The sequence below is a fragment of the Petaurus breviceps genome, unplaced genomic scaffold (assembly GCF_028583685.1).
Source record: "Petaurus breviceps papuanus isolate PSGF00001 unplaced genomic scaffold, PetGlider_PUasm1.0 90654, whole genome shotgun sequence".
NCBI classification, from domain to species: Eukaryota; Metazoa; Chordata; class Mammalia; order Diprotodontia; family Petauridae; genus Petaurus; species Petaurus breviceps.
Window position 1 is genome coordinate 4,522,017 of NW_027187301.1, and position 12,733 is coordinate 4,534,749.

Below are 12,733 nucleotides of genomic sequence, written 5' to 3' on the forward strand. Positions count from 1 at the left end.
TGAACTCAGATCTTCAGTCCAGGCCTCAGCGCTCAATCTACTATACCACCTAGCTGCCTAATTATGGGACACATAAAAATGCATAGCAGCAAAGAACATGTGCCAACCTCAAATGTCTAATAATCAATAAGAATTTTTTTGGCCTTATTCTATTATTTCAATTAGTGTGGGTAGCTCCCAGTGAATAAACACCTTTTTCCAATACAACAAAGTCTGATAGAGTGTCTTGGGGTCCTAAAAAAGTTAAATGCCAGTGCCCAGGGTCATATAGCCATTACATCAGAGGGAGGACTGAAACCCCAAGTTATTATTTTGCCAATGGCTAACGTGATGCTGAAAGCGCAGGCAGCTGGTTACAGGAAATATCAGTAACATTTTTCTCCACCATCACCTCTCAGGCGGCAGCAGCAGCAGCCTGAAGATGCTGCCCTCCCAATGGTTGCTGGGGAAGCCTCAGGCTGCTGCTCACCTCTCCCTCGGGGAGCCCGAGAGTGGACAGACTAAAATCAGGCATCCCCAAATGCTCCAGAGAGATTACTGCCCTATTCCCACAGCACATGCAATTGTGTATTAAACTGATTTGCATACTTCATAATCCCACTAATTGGCAGTTAGGTCTTTGTGGACAAAATCCAGACCTTATTCACTTTTTTACAAACTATGGATCCTTTGGGAAAAGTAACAACTACTACTAAGGTAGCCAAACTTAGAGTCAGGAAGATCTGAGTTTGAATCCTGCCTCAGACACTCAGACTTGGTGACCCTGTGCAAAGTTGCTTGTCCTCTCTCAGCCTCAGTTTCCTCATCTGAAAAAGTGGGATAATAATCCCACCTACCTCATAGGGTTGTTGTGAGGATTAAATGAGTGAACATATATAAAACATTTTGCTTTAATATATATAATACTTTAAAATATTATATAAATGTTAGATATTGTTACTACTACCACTACTCCTTGTTGTGGGTCATTTCAGTCATATCCAACTCCTCTTGACCCCATTTGGGGTTTTCTTGGCAAAAATACTGAAGCGGTTTGACTTTTCCTTCTCCAGCTCGTTTTATAGATGAGGAACTGGACAAACAGGGTTAAGTGACTTGCCCAGGGTCACACAGCTAGTAAGTATCTAAGGCTGGATTTGAACCCATGAAGATGAGTCTTCCTGATTCTAAGCTCAGTGCTCTATACACTGTACCACCCAGCTATGTGCATTCTCTTCCTCCTCCCTCTCCTAATGATAATGATAATCTGCTTGAAACCTATGGCAGGTAGGCACTGTTATGTAGCTAAGAAGTCGCTTTTGTGACATAAGAAAACTGGAAAGTCACCACCACATAGGTTAGTTTTTCCCTAACGAAACTATCCTCAATACTTAATTAGTCTGTCAAATACTTATTAAGTATCTACCATGCGTTAGGCACTGTGCTAAGTGCTCAGGATACAACAAAAGGAAAAAGAGAGCCCCTACCCTCAAGGAACTTACACTCTAATGGGGGAGACAACATATAAATAACCATGTACAAAAACAGCTGTATACAATATAAATTGGAAATAATTAACAAAGGAAAGGCCCTAGAATCATGGGAGATTGAGAAAGATTTCTTATAGAAGATGAGATTTTAGCTGGGACTTGAAGTCACGAGATGGAGATGAAGAAGGAGAGAATCCCAGGGATGAGGCACAGCTGGTGGACATGCCCAGAGTCTGGAGATGGAGTGTCTTGTTTGAGGAACAGCAAGGAGACCAGTACCACAGAGTGGGAGTGTCAGACGTAAGAAGAATGCAAAGGTAGGAAGGGGGCAGGTTATGAAAGGTGTTGCATGCCAAACAGAGAGGACTAAGGCTTGAATCATTCATGTAGCTTCTTGGTTCCCCAAAGTATAAAAGTCCAATGCACAAGTAGTCAGAGCTCCCTAGTTGTGATGGACTTCCCAGTGCCATGGAAGTCGATCCATCCTTCTACCCATGGACCATCACAACAAATGTGGAGGTGAGGGGAGATTCCTCTAGCTGAATCAAAGCTGAACTTTGTAGGATTTTGCTTCCATCTGCTGTTAATCAAACTCCCTTTTATTAAACCTTCTATAATCTATGATTGTCTTATTCCGCTTCCAATCCTGAATCTCCCAGACTGTACTAAGTCAGACCTGACCCAATAAAAGATGCCTGCTAGGACCTTGAATGTAGCTTTTTCTGGAAATTTGGTCTTGGTTTATGATTTTATCAATGTAAGGAACTCTAAGTATGGAAACTCCTTCAAGTTATTGATCAAATGGAACTCAGTCTTAAGGAATTCCCTGGAACTGATTGGCTAAGTGACTTACTTGCTCACAATATGACTTATGTATCAGAGCAGGACTTGAACCCAGATCTCTGACTCCAAGGTAGACTCTCTAAACACTACTTAATACTGGATTTTAAAAAACTGCTCCCCCCCCCGCAAGAAATGTTGACTAAGTTGGTTTCATAACTTATCGCACATCCACCCATACAAATTAAATCTGGGGAACTTATGCATTTAGGAAAATTCTGCATGCTTCCTGGAACAAATACTCATTTAGAAAGTAAAATCTCAATTAAAATGACATATCATTAAAATTGCAACATGGCCCTGCTGAGGCTCATCCAACTTATAATATGACAGTCTGACAAATTATATTCCTGGGATCTAATAATAACAAGAATGATGAGGAGAAAGGGGGAGAGGCTCCCCTGCCTTTTATCCAGGCCTGGATCCCAGGGAACTCCACCCACCCTTACATCCTGATCTGGACCCCAGAGCCAACCGAGGTCAAGGTACGGTTACTCACCCCAAACAGGGAGACCCATGGATTGCACAATTGAGTGTAGAAGGAAATCGGTCTCCTCTCGACATCCTGTTCCTGGGAATTGAGCTTTGGGAAAGAATCTGCAGAGAGGACAAACCCAACCCTGAGTTCAATTGTATTATGTTACCAAGCCCTCTTCTATTTTTACAAGTAAGTTCCTCCACCCTTCTCCCAGGTTCAGTACAAACCGCCTACCCCACCTCCTCTTCTCACCAGACAATATTGCACCACTAAGTTTCTCTCCCTTCTCCAGTCCTTATTAGATCTCTTTGAAGGTTTAGGATAGGTGTTAAGTAAGGCTACTTTAGAACTTTCAGTCAAAAATCACTCAATAATCCCATGGTGGCTACTTCTCTGTGCTAAAAGCTTTGTAACACTTCTTTCCAAAAGCAACACCATTCTAATTTGGGTGCTTGGGGGAAGAGGGCTGAAGCATAAGTCCCCTTTTCCCTCACTGAGCTAAGAAATGTCCCTTTACATGAATGGGCCATGGAAATTGTGTTCTTGACACTGACAAATACATAAGAATAGTATGACATAGTGGGAAAATACTTGGAATGACAGGCCTAGCTTCTTGTGACAGCTGTATCCCTTATTAGCTATGCAACTTTTTTGGTGGAGAGACCTGTGAGCTCATCTGTGTAGGGAGTTCCCAGTGTGGAATATGGATAGCTACTCCATAATGGATAATCTTAGAGATTTACCCAGGCCACAAGAGATTAAGCGACTGGCCCTATGGTCACAGAGCTAGTGTGTGTCAGTCAGAGCTTGAACCTGAAGGTCAGGACTCTATCCACTGGGCACACTGCCTGTCATGACCTTGTTATGGGAAAAGAATGAGAAAAGCATAGACCAGTTCTTATTCATCCATGCATTCATTCAACATTAATTTATCTAGGCATAAGCTTTTTCCTCTGTTAGATGAAGGAGGTTGATTAAGATCTGAAGTTCCTCTCAGATCACAATACTATGATCCTATTCATGTCAGTATCCTTAAAATCATTTAGAGATGTTCAAAGTCAGTGGAAAGCTCACAGCACACCCTGTGACTGCTCCCCAGCTGCTCCCCACACCCATTCTCCCATTTCTTATTCTAGAATGTTCTACTCTCATCAATCTACGGTCTTCAAGGTAGGGGGAACCTGGTTAATGGAAAACCACAAACCTTATTTAAGGGAGTTGTTTTATTCTTTAGCCCTCAACCTCAACAATGCAGTCAATAAATTGACAGATATCTCTGTAGCACTGATGCTTTTCACTGGTATTTGTTACCTCATTTTAGTCTGGCCAGGCACCCTAATTCTCATGTAACTTAATGAAGAAATTCTCTCTCTCTCTCTCTCTCTCTCTCTCTCTCTCTCTCTCTCTCTCTCTCTCTCTCTCTCTCTCTCTCTCTCTCTGTCACACACACACACACCCCAAAGACACATAACACAGAAAGAAATTAACCGTGTCCAAAGTCTTTTAGTTAGTGGCAGAGCTAGGACTAGAAACCAAGTTTCTTAGCTCAACTAATATTTTTCAACTCTATCATTTATATTTTAATTTTTTAATTAACTAATTGTTAATTTGCTTCAGTTTTTTTTTTTTTTTGGTTGTTTTTTTCCTCTAGACTAAGTGGCTCTGGCCAAGTACCTGGTCCCCATGTTGTTTGTCCTTTGCTCTCAGAGAGGACTAATGACATCAGGAAGATGATGTCTTAACTTGCAAGTGAATTGGATTTAAGAGAAGCAGGACTGTGCAAAGGCACCAGCCTCACTCTCTCCTCTAGAGCCATCTGGATCCAGTGGCCAGACATAGATCAGGATGACTGGAGATGGTCCCAGATGTAACGGGAAACCTTGGCCTTTTTAAGCTAAGGTCTTTCCCAGGTCTCAGTTTGTCTGAGGGAACACCCATTCAGTGATTAAGGCTACAGCAGAAGTTTTGGAACAGTATCAATTTCCAAAATATTTTTAAATTTATACAGTACTTTGTTGATGCTTTTAATGTTTACATTGTAGTCATTTCCCATCCTTTTCTTCCAGCTTGAACCATCCCTTGTAACAAAGAAAAACAATTCAGCAAAAACATCTGATACACCAACATTACCTGACAATGTTTCTATTCTAGTGCTCTGCTTCTCCAAGGGGAAGAAGGCGATATGGCTCTTTACCTCTTCTCTGGGATCTTCACTGGTATTTTCCATTACTCAGCATTTAACTTCCTTTAAACCATCTTCATTTTCATTGTCCTTCTTATCATACTTATTGATCTGTTGGTTCTGTTTATTTGCTTCATATCAGTTCATTCAAATCTTCCCATATTTCTCTGAATCCCTCATACTCATAATTTCTCATGGTACAATATTTAATTACCTTCACATGCCATAATTTCTTTTGCTATTCCCTAATCAATGGGCACCCACTTTTTAACAGTTCTTGGCTAGTACAAAGAATGTTGCTTTCAACATTTTAGTATATATTTGTCCTTTCTTTCTCTCTTTGACTTTCTTTGGGTATATGTCAATAGTGGGATTATCAGGTCCCAGGTATAGAATTTTTTGGCACTTACATAATTCAAATTGAAATCCAGAATGGTTGGGCCACTTACTTCACAGGTTCACCAACAATGTACCAGAGTATCTGTGTTTACATAGCCCTATCATCACTTATTATTCTCAAGTTTTTTCATGTTGGCCAATATGCAAGGAATGATGTAAAATTTCACCGTAATTTTCATTTCTCTTAGAGTGATTTGGAGCATATTTTCATTTGGCCATTTGGAGTTTATCAATCTTCTTTTGAAAACCTTATACGTATACTTTGGTCACTTAGCTATTTTTTTTTTTTTTTGCCTTTTGGAGGGCAATTGGGGTTAAATAACTTGCCCAAGGTTACATGGCTAGTTTTTTTGTGTGGGTGTTAATTGTCTGAGGCCAGAACTGAACTCGGGTCCTCCTGACTCCGGGGCCAGCACTTTATTCACTGCACCACCTAGCCTCCTGGTCACTTAGCTATTACAGAAAAGTTTTTGATATTATTATGTCAAATTCATGTATTTTTTATATCAAACTTTTATCAATGTTATTTGATACAAATATTTTTCAAGTTTATCATTTATATTTTAATTTTTTTACCATTTTATTCGTGCAAATATTTATTTTATGTTGCCAAAGCTGCATGTTTTATCTTTTATGCTATCATTTATCCCTTGTTTGGTTAGCATATTATTCCCTAGCCATAGTTGTAAAAGGTATCCAATTTCTGTTCTCTTTTATTTTTTCCCTATGGTATGAACTTTAACATTTGGGTTGCATATCCATTTTCAACTTATTGCAATATGTGGTGGAAGTTGCTGGTATAAAACTAACTTCTGCCAAACTGTTTCCCATTTTCCCCAGTTCCTATCCAAAAGGGGGTCCTTTCTCTAGTAATTTATCATCTTATATTTATCAAAACTTGTTTTCTATCAGTAAATATTTATTATACCTTCTATGTACAGTGCACTGAGATAGTAGATGAAAAAGATATATTTTTTAAAAAGACATGGTGCCTCCCTCAACTAGCTTAGAGTTTCCGTTCCTTTTCCTGCCCCATATCTTCCCCCAGAAAGGAAGCTGATAAGTAATAGGAAGGAACGAACGAACGAAGGAATGAACGAACGAACGGACGAAGGAACGAAGGAAGGAAGGAACAGAGGAGAGAAGGAGAGAAGGTGAAAAGAAAAAGAGACTTAATTAATTCATAAAAACAGACAATTGACTCCTAAATAATGGAGAGTAAACTATGTACAAAATCTAATACGTACCTTGGCAGAGAGGGATGATTCCAGAAACTAAAAATGATAGAAGATGCACCTTCTTAATTATGGGCTTGTTCAAATCAAAGTTTTTAAGGATTTATTTCACTTGCTAACTCACCATGACAGAGGTCAAAGGGTATATGTTCTCACTATAGCAGTTTCTGCCCATCTCCTCCCTGATTCCTGAATGGCATCCAGGTGAGGCCCTGGGTTCCTGGGATAAGTCTGATCAAATTAACTTGCTCAGGAACATGTAAAGACTAGGGAACTGGGACTTTTTTTCCCCCTAAGCTTGTTAATTGCCATAGAGAAACAACTTTTATGTTTATTTTAAAACTTTATGTTACACTGAAATGTCTATTAAGATATGAGTTTTGGTTTGATGTCTTTCATAGTGAGCAGTCCGGATCAGAAGCAGCAGGCTATAAACACACAGGAGATTGGCTGTGGTTGATAAAGAAACCAAATAGAAGCTAACTTGCATGTTCTTTTAAAGTTTCCTGATGGAAGGGAAAGATTAGATTTGGTTAGCAATGCTACCTGCCCAACTGTGGGGAAAGTTACTGTTAAGGAAAAGGTCATAGTGTTGCTTTTGCAAGTCTGCTGGCAATACATATTTTTATATGTGTACATTATATTTTTCTATGTATTTTATATGTGCATATGATATATGCATTATACAAAAATAATATAGGTAATAGATAATGCACACAAATATATGTGTGCATTTATATATGTGTATATGTACATATTTGTATGCATTTATATATGCATATATATCTATGTATGTATATGTGTGTATGTGCACACACATATGTATGCTTTAATTTTGTGCTTTGCATGAGAATCCAAAGAAGCAAAGGAAACATTAGGAACTAGGAAAGGCATGTGACCTTTCTATGAGAAATTTTAGGTTGTCAGATTAAGGTTTTGTCTGCTAGGGTAAAAAAAAAAATAATAGCTGAAGAAAAGCTACCCATAGGAGAGAGTGGAGTCAAGCAGCCCTGAAGACTTTGGTCCCTAAAGTATCAAGCTTAGAGATGTATCTATAACCCAGATGGGTTTATGACACTTAAGGAAAGCCTCAAGAGAACTAAAAATTCATGCTCCATTCAGGTTTGAAGAAAGACAAAGGTTAGATAAAGTAGTGAATGCAAAATACAAAAGGTATTGAATTGCACTGGAGATATTTAAATCTTGCTCTAAACTCTGTATCAGTTTTCCAAATACTATAATTAGTGGCTGGTTAACATCAAATTGTTTTCATGAAAAATAACATTTTTGATGGAAAAAAGCATAATTCAGTGGGAAAGTTTTTATATACATATGTGTGTATATATATATATATATATATATATATATAAAATTCTTTACTAATCACGTAATTGTATAGAACACACAAAACATTTATGATTAAACCAGCCCATCAAACTTGAGGGTCCTGAACCTTAGGATTTGAATAAGTCCTCACAATTGCCCAAAATAAAGAGGAGTGAAATTAAATACCTAGGATCATATAGCTATTACATATCAAAGGGTGTCAGTCCTACTTAAGGGAAATAATGTTATTTGGACCATCAGATGATATACCAACCTAGCACTGCCTTAGTGACAATGACCTGATTGCTCTATAAATATTGATCAATCAATCAATCAACAAGTAACTACTATGTTCTAGGCACTGTGCCAGCCACTGGAACAAAAATGAAACAGTCTCTGACCTTAAGGAACTTACACCCATGCACATGTATATGAAATACATACAAGGTAATTTTGCAGGGAGATAAGACAGAAACAGTTGGGGGAATCTGGAAAGGTATTACATGGAAGTAACACAGATTCATAGGATTATGGGTTTACAGCAGGAAGAGACCTTTCAGGCTATTGAGTCTAGCTCCCTCATTTTATAGATAAGGCTTACAGAAGTTAATTCATTTGCCCAGGGTCCTACAGATAGTAAAAGTCTGGAGCAGGAGTTGAACCCAGGCCTTCCTGACTCCATGTCCGGTACTCTGCCCACTACTATCCTCATGCTTTCATTGAACTGACTGTTGGAAAAAAGTAAGGATTCTAAGCTAAGGCAGCTACATGACCCAGTGGGCAGAGATCCAAACCTGGAGTCAGGAAGTCTCATCTTCCTGAGTTCAAATCCAGCCTCAGACACTTACTGGCTATGTGACTCTGGGCAAGTCACTTAACCCATTTGCCTAAGTTTTCTCATCTGCAAAATGAGCTGGAAAAGGAAAATGACAAATCACTCCAGTGTCTTTGCTAAGAAAACCCAAAAGGGGTTATGGAGAATTAGACAACTAAAACAGTTAAACAAAAACAGGAATTCTAAGAGAATTGTGTGAAGGGGAACTTTGTATTATAAGGTCACAAAAGGGGACTGGAACTAGATTGTTATAGGTTTTAAATGCCAAACAAAAGAGTCTGTATTTGATGGTAGAATTAATAGCCACTGATGTGGCTAGAGCACTAAGCTTGGAGTCTAGAAGTTGTTCGGTCATTTTTCAGTCATGTCTGACTCTCTGTGACCCCACGTGGGGTTTTCTTGGCAGAGATACTGGAGTGGTTTGCCATTTCCTTCTCCAGTTCATTTTACAGATGAGGAAACTGAGGCAAACAGGGTGAAGTGACTTGTCCAGGGTCACACATCGAGTATGTGTCTGAGGAAGATGAGTCTTCCTGACTCTAGGCCTGCTGCTCCATCCACTGCACAACCTAGGCACCCTGGGATTCTAGAAGACCTGAGTCTTTTACATTCAGACATTTACTAATTGACCATAAGGAAGCCAATTTACTTCTTTCAACTTCAGACCTCCCTCCCCCAATGGATTATAACATCTTTGAAGCCAGGGACCTTGTCTGCCCTTCAAGAAGAAGGGCAGAATTGAAATGTCCGTCTGCCCTACCCCCCACCGTCATTTCCTGCTGTTAGAGGACCAGAGATGCCTGACCACTTAGAGAGGCTAACCCTCTCAGTGCACCTGTCATCAGAGTCTATCACTTGCTTTTTTCTTATTTTCTTTATTAAAAAGGAAATCATTACAAATAAATATTATTACTGTCAGACATTTACATGAAAAAGTGAACACGTTCTTGTATACAATTTTTTTAAAAAGGGCAGCTAGGTGGCACAGTGAATAGAGCACTGGCCCTGGAGTCAGGAGAACCTGAATTCAAATCCAGCCTCGGACACTTGACACTTAACTAGCTTCGTGACCTTGGGCAAGTCACTTAACCCCAATTGCCTTACCTACTCCTCTAAAAAACAAAAGAAAACAAAAACCTCAGACAAAAGGAAAAAGCTTCAATAATGAAGTTAGAAGGCTTTGGAAATGCTAATAATAGGCATCCACAGTATGAATAGCTGTCATCCTGCAATATCACACCTATTCAAGGTATTCAAGCATTTCTGAACACAATCTCCCGGGGGATTACATAGCACATTCATGCATTCCTTTACAACCTAACAAAAGGTGCTTTTTTTTCTTTTTTCAATACTTTTATCAAGAAGTAAAAACGGCAAGTATTAATATCCCCATTTAATATCCCTACTGCACAGACTAATAAACTAAGTCTTATGGAGGTAATGTGACTCATCCTTAGTCACACAGCTAGTGTGGAGACAAGACAGGAACCCAGATCTTCTGCCTGAGAACACAGGGTTGTTTCTTGCACACCATACTTCCTCTCACTGAGGTTTGCTACATAGAATAAACTAAGAGAAAGCAAATCATTCAGTTTCCTTTCAAGAGACCCAGCAGAACAGAAAACAGACCATTCCTACTAATTCAGTTTATGCAAAGAAAATACTTAAGGAAACACAAAATCCAATGCACGTATATTTGTGAAAAGACTGCTTCAACTTGTGCCACCATCCAGAAAGGCAAAAATCCAACCTATTTACTAATTATGTTTTTTTAAAGATAAATAGTTTTATTATTAAAATCATGTGTTAATATTATGAGTTTACTATATTCTATAATCAATTGATAAAAATTTATGAAGTACATAACGCATTTAAGATTTTGTAACAGACAGTGGGGAATGCAAGATTGTGCTATATAATTCCCAGGGAGACTGTGTTCAGAAATGCTTTGGCTACCTTGAATAGGTGTGATAATGCAGGATGACAGCTATTCATACTGTGGATGCCTGTCATTAGCATTTCCCAAACCTTCTAACTTCATTATTGGAGCTTTTTCCTTTTTTCTGAGGTTCTACAAAGAAGTGAGTCTTGGGTGCAAAGGTTACCAATCTGGAGAAGCCATGTGATAGAACCTCAAATACAGGGGGAATGGTATCAAAGGGAGCTATCAGATGTCTTGAGAGAGAGTTGGACAAGGAGGCATTTGCAATTTTAAAAAAAAGTAAAAGGGGTCTGTCCTTTTCCATTTCAATGAATTCAAACTTCATGGAATTACAGGATTTAGAGTTGAATGAGACCATAGAGAAATTTCTCAGTCTTCTTCAAGTGATTTTATGAAGTCAGGATTTGAACTCAGGTCTTCATATTCCTTCTACTTCCTCATGTGACCCAATCTCTGCATGCCTTCTTTTTAGGTCTTTTTCCCCTCTGTGTGCACTGATATGTTTATCTCTGTCTTTGTCTTTCTCTGTCTCTCTATCTTTCTATCTATCTGGTGCCATGGATAAAGTGCTGGGCTCGGAGTCAGAAAGACCTGAGTTCAAATCCAGCCTCAGACACTTACTAGCTGTGTGACCCTAGGAAAGTCACTTAACCCTGTTTGCCTCAGTTCTTCACTTTGCAAAATGATCTGGAAAAGGAAATGGCAAACCATTCCAATATCTCTGCCAAGAAAACCTCAAATGGAGTCATGAAGAGTTAAACATGACTGAAAATGAATAAACATGTCTGTCTCTCTGTGTCTGTCTGTCTCTATCAAAAAATTGTTTGTTGTAAGGAACCTTCTCTGCCATTGACCCCTTTTCTCCTCAATCTGATCATCTTCCAGAAGCACTTGACACCATGGTGTGATGGGAAGAGCACTAGCCATAGAATCAGATGATCTGAGTTCAAATCCTGCCCCAATACTCTTGTATCTGTGTGACCTTGGACAAATCACTTCTCCCTGAGTCTGCTCCCCACCTCAAACATAAGCCGACTGGATTAAATGTCCTCTGTGAATTTTTGTTTTGTTTTGTTTAGCTCTAGAGCAATGAACCTACAAAGGTCCCTATGAATACCTTCTCCTTTTCAAAAGAAAGACGGTAGCACCATGATACACATCATGATACATGAGCATCATAAAGTCTGGCCTCAGGTGCCCCTAAAGAAAGCACAGCAGTTGAGCAGGAACAGCTAACTGCTCCAGCAGGGGAAGCCCGGATCCCTTTCCAAAAATCTTACCTTGTCCATCAGGTCCGAGAAGCTGCTGACTTCCACAGAGCGGCTGGTCTTTGTGGTCTCCCCTAGCCTGGGATGAGGACACACTCCCTTCTCTCTGGAATCTCCCCTGGGTGAAGTGATGCCCCTGCGCCTCCCAGGAGGAGGCGGGCCCCGGCCTGGAGCACCCAGGGGAGGGGAGGTCCAAGAGGAAGCTCTCCTGGAGAGTCTGCTTGGTCGCTTTTTGGTGTTTCCCTTTCTTCTTCTTCTCCTTGATCCCATCTGTGTCTCCTTTTCTAGGACTGTTCTGGCTGAACCTGGGGAGGTGGAGAAGCTGAGCCATGTCTTTGGTGAACTCCTCCAGGGTGCCCTCAGGGCTGGCCTGCAAGGGGCCTTCAGAGCTGTGGCCAGGCCCTTTGTCCAGCAGCAAGCGCTCAGAGCAGCAGGGATCCCTCGAGCTTTCCCTCCTCTGCCTCTCAAGCTGCTGGTTGAGGCAGCAGTGACTCATAGACAAGGAGAAGTAAGAGTAGTCTATGGCAATATAAGTTAGCATGAAGTTGATGGTGACGATCGGAGCCAGGATATTCACTTGACCCACGAAGATGAACGCCATGGTCACTAGGCTGGTTAGGCAGATGGCAGCCACAGGAGTCTTATTGCGTCCTCTCTGCAACAACAACCATTACCTAAGCACAGTTCAGGTGCCACCTTCTACTGGGGGCCCCTATCTTGACTCCCGTAATTGTTAATGTTCTCTCCCTCTTGAAATTA

General features: G+C 40.1%; 1 protein-coding gene across 1 annotated transcript in view; it reads right to left on the minus strand.

The window, feature by feature from the left end:
- Window positions 1-12,733, minus strand: part of SLC12A8 (solute carrier family 12 member 8) — a 185,417-nt gene that overhangs the window by 12,521 nt on the left and 160,163 nt on the right. The window contains exons 9-10 of the mRNA XM_069064973.1: window positions 11,987-12,629; window positions 2,809-2,906 (exon numbers count right to left, since the gene is read on the minus strand). Coding sequence (XP_068921074.1) covers window positions 2,809-2,906; window positions 11,987-12,629 — 741 coding nt within the window. The remainder of the gene's footprint in view (window positions 1-2,808; window positions 2,907-11,986; window positions 12,630-12,733) is intronic.